At 42.5% G+C, this 8,116-nt stretch overlaps 1 protein-coding gene across 1 annotated transcript in view; it reads left to right on the forward strand.

The window, feature by feature from the left end:
- Positions 1-8,116, forward strand: part of DNAH5 (dynein axonemal heavy chain 5) — a 290,518-nt gene that overhangs the window by 265,995 nt on the left and 16,407 nt on the right. The window contains exons 69-71 of the mRNA XM_013008527.2: positions 360-563; positions 2,752-2,967; positions 6,271-6,483. Of these exons, the coding sequence (XP_012863981.1) occupies positions 360-563; positions 2,752-2,967; positions 6,271-6,483 (633 nt within the window). The remainder of the gene's footprint in view (positions 1-359; positions 564-2,751; positions 2,968-6,270; positions 6,484-8,116) is intronic.

The following is an 8,116-nucleotide window of genomic DNA, read 5'->3' on the forward strand; positions in this document are numbered from 1 at the left end:
AAAAAATTCTTTTAAAATGAAGGTTTAGATTACTTTTCAAGTGTACACTTTCCAAAGAACTAAATTTTAGATTGAATCCATCTAATCTTTTGAGTAGATATTGTGAATATAAATTGTTCTTAATGGAAATAATTTCAGAGGTTCACCCAGCCTCCATGGATCCAGCAAGTCTGGATTCCATGGGAATTTGAAATTCTGTTCTATATTTTCTCCCTTGCTACTTAATTGTCTCTCCAAATTTTCCATATAGCGTGGTAAATGAATTAATGCTCTTTATAACAATGAATATTATTAGTTGGTGGGGGTGTAATGATATGGTGATAATAATTTCTACACAAATTTCCTCTAAATTTCCCCAGGGAGTTTCCTGGACCACCGTCCGCTACATGACAGGAGAAATTCAATATGGAGGGAGAGTCACGGATGACTACGATAAGAGACTGTTGAACACTTTCGCTAAGGTTTGGTTCAGTGAAAATATGTTTGCCCCCGATTTCAGCTTTTACGAAGGATACAATATTCCAAAATGCAGCTCTGTGGAGAATTATCTTCAGTATATTCAGGTTGGTCAATATTGGAATATTATGTCTATGTCAATTAATTATGTCTACATCAACTAACGACAATCATTTTACCTTTCTATATTAATTGTATGTTCTTTAAAATTAATTTGAATGCTGATCTGTAGTAATCTTTCACCATGAATGCTTTTCTATAGTAATTTTATATTCACTTGATGATTAAAATATTATTCTGGAATGTGTTTTGTGTGACTCTCCCTAACCCTCTTTTCTTTGAGTGTCTCAGAGAGGAATAGACTTTGGAGGTGGGGGTGGATGAGTGGTTTGGCATTATGGAACCTGCACAAAGTCCTTGGAACCCTCTTCCCGTGAGACTTCCATGAGACCACTTCGTCGGCAAAGGCAGCCACTAGCCTCTGCTCCGTTTTTCAGTCTTCTTGCCTCATCTCGTGCCCTGGTTTCTAATCTAGCCATGCAGATAGCCCATGGCCTTGTCCAGGAACCCACTTGGCATCAATACTTCCTCTAAGATAGGGTTTCTCAACCTCAGCACGTTCAGGGGTGGGTAGTTTTGTTGTTTTATTGTGAAGGGCTATCCTGTTCACTTTGTGAACTTGAGCCACATCCCCGACCTCAGTCTACTAGATACTAGAATCCCTTCCCTCTCCCCACAAGCTGTGACTAGAGCCCAAACCAAAGCAACCCATTGCCACCGAGTGGAACCCAACTCATAGCGACCCTATATAGGGTCTCAGAGTCTATGAATCTTTGTAGGATCCCACAGCCTTATCTTTCTCTCATGGAGTGCCTAATGGGTTTGAACCACTTACCTTGTGGTTAGCAGCCCACAATGCTTAACTCACAAATAATGGCAACCAACAATATCTCCACATGCTGTCACATGTCCCTGATGGGGTTAAGATCACTCTCAGTGGAGAACAGCTACTCAGAGAAAGAATGAAATAAATTTTGACAGGAAATTTGGAGATATGCACGTAAAAAACATGATTTGCGTCTCCGAATGAACACATGTTCTGTCTCTGTACCTTGGATTCATCAGACGATTACTTAGTCATCTCCTCCTCCTCAGCCGGTTATCTCTGAGTTAACAAACAGAAGCGAAACCCCAAAGGGCTAAATTTATCAGTGTATTTTGAGGTTTATTGAAATATAAATGTTAGGGGTTTATTATATATTACCACCCGAACTATTTGATTAATTCAAATCAACCAATATATTTGTCCTAACTATACTACCTGTGGTTTTAAATCATTAGCAACAATTAGGAAAAGAGCCTATATAGGTATAAATATAGGTTTGCCTGTATATACATGCATTTATAGGCACTTCATTCCACAATGAACTGGAAGTAGCTTATAAGAAAGTGTTATGTAAAAAGGAATTAAGTAAAGAAGTAGAAGGAAGTGAAAGATATGAATAAACAACAATAATCTTAGACAAGATTAACACAATATTTGTTCTCTCTGTCTCTCTCTCTCTCTCTTCTCTCTCCCTCTCTCTCAACATTTCCCTCTTTTCCTAGCATCTGATTTTCTCCCTACAAGAGTACAACTCCCACCTGGGATCTAATTGCTAAACCTGTCATTTCCGTGGGTCTTGACAATATAGTCATTAATTACACAGCGTTTATTTAGACAACTGGCTGAAATTAGGTAAGACCCTTAAGAAACAAGATGCCAAGCCACAAATGGCCTTCTCATCACATGTGTTATATAACCAGAGGGCATGCTTTGATTCAAGATTGTAGTCACGCATCTTAGAGAATTGTGTGTCTGGGGTATGACTTTCAATGCTTGCTGCATTTTGCAAGGCAACAGCTGAGTCTTCTCTGGTGAAGTTATTGATGTCTACACTATGAGATAAAAAAGGACAATTCGTGTAACTGCTTATCCTAAGAAAAGCATTTTTATTTTATAAGACTGTCTAAGAGGAACTCTGGTTGCACAGTGGTTAAAGTGCCCAGCTGCTAATGATAAGGTCAGAGGTTCAAATCCAACAGCAGATCTATGAGAGAAAAATGGGGCAGCCGTGTGCTTCTGTGAAGTTTTATAACCTTGGAAGCCCTTTGGGCGTAGTTTTCTTCGGTTCTCGGAGTGGCTAGGACTTGGGGCCAACTTGGCAGTGGTGGGTTTGGTTTTGGGTTTAAGACGGTATAACTTGACTGTGCTTGTGCCTGCCATCTCTGCTTACCTGGAGTCCTTGTTGACAGAGTTTGCCTGCGTATGACAGCCCTGAGGTGTTCGGGCTGCACCCCAACGCGGACATCACCTACCAGAGCAAGCTGGCCAAGGATGTGCTCGACACCATTCTGGGCATCCAACCCAAGGACAGCTCCAGTGGCGGGGATGAGACCCGAGAGGCGGTGGTGGCCCGGCTGGCTGACGATATGCTGGAAAAGCTGCCCCCAGACTACAGCCCCTTTGAAGTGAGTCGATGAGAGTCTGACCAAATGTCAGCTGTGTGTGTGTGTGTGTGTGTGTGAGTGTGTGAGTGTTTGCTTGACTGGGGGAGTCAGAGAAAAAAATACAACCCCCTTCTCTGATTTTTAGACGATTAATGAAAAGGTATCATTTCTTGATACATTTCTGAATCTCTGAAGGTAATGGTTTTGAAATATAAATAAAGCAAGCAAATAAGTTCTAATATTTGTAACGAAACGAAAAGGATACACCGACTAACTCACTGTTCTTGAGTCAACTCAAAGCGAGGCTCTAAACTCAAACTAAACCCACTGCCACTGAGTCGATTGTGACTCATCGCAACAGGCGCTGTCAATCTTTACGGGAGCAGACGCTGGTCTTTCCCCTGCAGAGCAGGTGGTGGCTTTGAACTGCTGATCTGCGGCTAGCAGTGCCAGTATGTAACCTGCCACACCACCAGGCCTCCCAGTGACCCTATCAGAATAACACTGATCCTTAGGGTTTCTGAAAGGGAGTTCTGGTGACATAACGGTTATGCATTTTGCAGCTAACCACAGGGTCAACAGTTAGAAACCACCACCCACTCCATAGGAGCAAAACGAGGCTGCCTGCTCCTTTAAAGTTGAAGCATTGGAAACCCATTGGGGAAGTTCTGCCCTGGCCTATAGGGTCACTATGAGAAGGAATCAACTTGATGGCAGTGAGTTTGATTCCCCCCCCCCCCTCTGTGGCTGTAAGTCTGTCTGTATAATTGCATAGCCTGCCTCATTCTCTCCTGTGGAGCAGCTGGTGAGTTCAAGTGGCAAGTAGGCTTGAACTACCAAACTCGGGTTAGCACTCTCGTACTTCACCTGTGTGTCCCCAGGGCTCCTTTCCATGGGTGGCTTAGTTTTGCTTTTCTAGAGCCCTCTCCAAAGGTTCTTTGCTTGGCCTTTTGTTCTAAAGAAAGCACACTCTATTCTTAGATGGAAGCAGCCAGATTATTCAAAACAGAAAATGCTATTTCCTTGAAGGCACACCTTGAAATCTAGGCTTTCCTATGACGGGCAGCTGGCATTTCCACCTATCCATCTTCTTCACAGTGTGCGGCTTCTTCATCCCACTAGTTTTGAAAATCAATTTTATTAAAAAGGAGGCAAGTGACTTCTAAGGAAAATTTATGATTATGAAAGTTGGATATTTTAGATAGTTTTATAGCTATTATGAAAAGATTTATCCTAATATTAACTTTTTAAAAAAAGGCTTTGCAAAATCCGTAGTAAGTGGCTTCCTTTCCACGTCGTCCTAACAGATGACCGGAATTAACCGCATGACACTTTTGTCATTGGCCCACATATCATTTTGTCCCTTTAGCATCTTATTGTCTTCCACTGCGCAGGGCCTTCTGCTGCTAATACTAGAGTGAACTCAAGGACCTGTACTCCAGAGAATCATTTTCCCCGGAAGGAGGCATGTGCCCTTACTTGGAAACAATACTATTGCTAGCATAAGGAGCCCTGGTGGCACACTGGTTAAGTGCTAGCCCAGAGGTCAACTTAAACACTCCTTGGAGGCAAAAGACCCGAAGAACTGCTTCCATAATGATGTTTAAGCAGTTCTACCCTCCGTCTCATGGGGTCAATGTGAGTAGGCACTGACTCGATGTCCCCCAACAGCAGCGGCAGTTTTCATAAACACCCTTCATTTTAATACTGGCAAAGAGATTGTTGGTGCCTGAAGGTGGATGAAATATCTATGAAGCCATCGGAACCCACTGCTATTAAGTCGTTGTCAGCCTATCACACCCCTATAGAAGGTTTCTAAGACTTTTCCTCTTTATGTGAGCAGACAGTCTCCTCTTTCTCCCATGGAGCGGCTGGTGGGTTTGAACCACCAACCTTAATATTAACAGCTTAACCCACAGTTTCACTAGAGCTCCTTTGAAATGTTTAGATATTTAATGATAATTACATAAATAAAAGTGGAGCCCTTTGGCATATTTCAAGCCTGGAACTGAACTCACCCCCTTGGATCAAGTTTCAGCCAAACAGTAGACAGGACTGCGAAGGGGCACATGATGCCCACGAAGAACGCATTCCTGAGGACATCCAGCCCTGCCAGACCGAAGGGGACGCATTAGCTCAGAACCCAGCGCGCAGAAGGCGGGGGCAGAGGCTGAGCGGATGGGGAGCTCAGGGAGGAAGCAGGAAGAGTGCTGAGACTGTGGGGACTGCAATGAATGTCGTGACCCACATTATCCAAGTGCATCTTTTCAAATCAATATATAAACAGAAACATTATATAAAGTCGGCCCCTTTATCGAATAAAATGATATTATAACAAAGCAAAATGTTAAAGATTTGAGCCCACACAGAGAGCCTCCAATAAAGGCCTGGTGATCACTTTTAAAAACAGTTCTAATCTGGTACACATGGAGCCCCAGGAGTTGGAATCTAATTGATGTAACTAATTTAATCTTAGGGTAAAGCCACTCAGCCAAGGAAATATCTGCTCTCTCTTTGATTGAGTTCTTCTGTTTTGTTTAGTCGTGGCTTTTCGTTTTTTGCTTGTTTATTGGCTTTGTCTATGTTTTTGTTTTGTATGGTTTTCTGAATATAAAATCCAGAATAGTAGATATACACAGAGAGTGTCTGTTTAGGGCATGCAGGAGAGGATGGGGGCAGTGGGAATGGGGAACTGAGAACAACAATGGGTGTGAGAAGAAAATGTTCTGAAATGGATTGTGGTGATGATGATACAAATCTTCTTAATATGATCGAATGATTAAATTGTGTGATAGGTGAAGAATATCGCAATGAACCTATTAAAAATACCTACTGGGATGAAAATTAATAAATGAGTGGATGGACAGATAGATGCTAGCTTTTATTGGAAAAAATAAAAACAAAAAAGCCTTTAAAACAGAAGTTCCAGTTCTCTGAGGCAGTCAGCAAAATAGCTGTGTTTGTGCACACACTTGCTTGCATGCATCCTTAAGTGGGTCTGGCTGTGGTCAGGTGGGCGGTAGACGATGATTTCCTCCTAATTGCAGCGGCTAATTTAGAAATCTGTGTGGCTGTAGCCATGTTTTGTCATTTTCTGTGAGTGAATGATTGCCTATTATTGTCCACCAAGAATGAACAAAATCAGATTAATCAACTAACAGACATTCCTTTTCATGTACTTTTTTTCTGGCAGTAAAAAGGAAAAAAAAAGGATGGTTTATGAAATTGTAAGACGTGGAGCCTTTCCGGAAACCCCAGGGTGCAGTTCTATGACCTCTTCAGTCCCTGCCTACTCATTGTGTGTTCTGAACGTTCTCATGGCAGGTGAAGGAGAGGCTGCAGAAGATGGGGCCGTTCCAGCCCATGAACATTTTCCTCAGGCAGGAGATAGACAGGATGCAGAGGGTGCTCAGCCTCGTCCGGACCACCTTGACGGAGCTCAAACTGGCGATTGATGGCACCATCATCATGAGGGAGAATCTACGAGACGCTTTGGATTGTATGTTTGATGCCAGAATTCCTACTCGGTGGAAAAAAGTATGTACACGCCTGCTCCTAATCTGCTCATCTGCACAGTGGTTTTATTGTTGGGAATGGTTGGATTTCGCATGTGGGAAGCACCTAGGGTTGACTTATTTAAAAGCATTCTTTTGCCTACAGACTAATGCCTATACGATACTGTGGTTGTGTTTGTTGTTGTCCAGTTGATTCCAACTCATGGCAACCCCATGTGTTATGAAGTAGACCATGTTATTGTGTTGTTAGGTGCCATCAAGTAGGTTCTGACCCACAGCGACCCTATGCACAGTGGATTGAAACACTGCCCGGTCCTGCATCATCCTCACCATTGTTCCTAGGCCTGGGCCCATTATTGCAGCTACTGTGTCCATCCATCTCACTGAGGGCCTTCCTCTTCTATGCTGCCCCTCTACTTTACGAAGCATGATGAGTTTCCTTAATACAATCTTAACACAAGCTGATCAGTAACCATATGTTCTACAGTACTGCCAGGTGGGTTTGAACTGGCAATCTTTTGGCTTCTACATTCATTCATACATAAAATATTGCAATTATAATACACAGTTATAAAGATGACAGGAGATGCTGGTCGGGGCAGCTGCTCAGAGTAATGATGACAAATACACGATGATTGTAAGAATGGACATTCCAGAAGAGGATTCAGGGAGAATGCAGTTAATTTGTGGACTTTAAGATGGTGCTGTTCAGTCAACATTGGACTTCTAACCGCAGTGTCAGGGATCAGACCCACCAGCTGCTTCATGGGAGAAAGATGAGACTATTTGCTCCCAGGAAAATGTACAGCTTCACAGTGCTGGGATTATGCCCAATCTGACCCCACCACTCTGCAATGAAACGCTAAGGGTGTGTAACGGAGCTGCAAGGGGAGCAAAGCAATGAAGTCCTCAGGGAATACCAAAAATAGACTTTGGGCTCAGGGAGTGGCACCCCATCAGACTCAATGGGAAAACACTCCTAAAGGTCAACAAACAGACCTGGAACTATTTATAGGCTTTTCTTTTTCTTTCTTTTTTTTTGTAGTTGTTCTTTTGTTATTTTGTTTTAATCTGCCTCATTTTTTGTGCTTAATATTGTCTCTGTGTGTCTATCTAGATAAGGTAGGTGGGATAAATAATCCAGAGGAGAAAACAATGGGACTACCAGTTCTGGGGGACACGGGAAAGGAGGAGGCAGGGGAAAGGAAGTGGGTGTTAACAAACCCAGGGACAAGGGAAAACCAAGTGATCTAAAATCAATGGCGAGGGGGTACAGGATGTCTGGTAGGGCTTGATCAAGGGCAACATAACCGAGAGGAAATATTGAAACCTGAATGAAGGCCAAACATGATAGTGGGACAAGAGGAAAGTAAAAGGAAATAGAGGAAAGAACTAAGAGGCAAATGGGCATTTATAGAGGTCTAAATATGGACATGTACATATGTAAATATATATGATAGGGAACTAGATCTAAATACATATATTTATATGTTAAGAATTAGGGTAGCAGACAGACATTGGGCCTCTACTCAAGTACTCCCTCAGCACAAGAACACCTTGTGCTAATAACCTGGCATTCTGTGATGCTCACCTTCCTGACACAATTACTGAAGACAAAATGGGTGCATAAGCAAATGTGGTGAAGAAAGCTGATG

The sequence above is a fragment of the Echinops telfairi genome, unplaced genomic scaffold, assembly GCF_000313985.2.
Source record: "Echinops telfairi isolate 266 unplaced genomic scaffold, ASM31398v2 ScPeMD7_7469;HRSCAF=8507_1, whole genome shotgun sequence".
NCBI classification, from domain to species: Eukaryota; Metazoa; Chordata; class Mammalia; order Afrosoricida; family Tenrecidae; genus Echinops; species Echinops telfairi.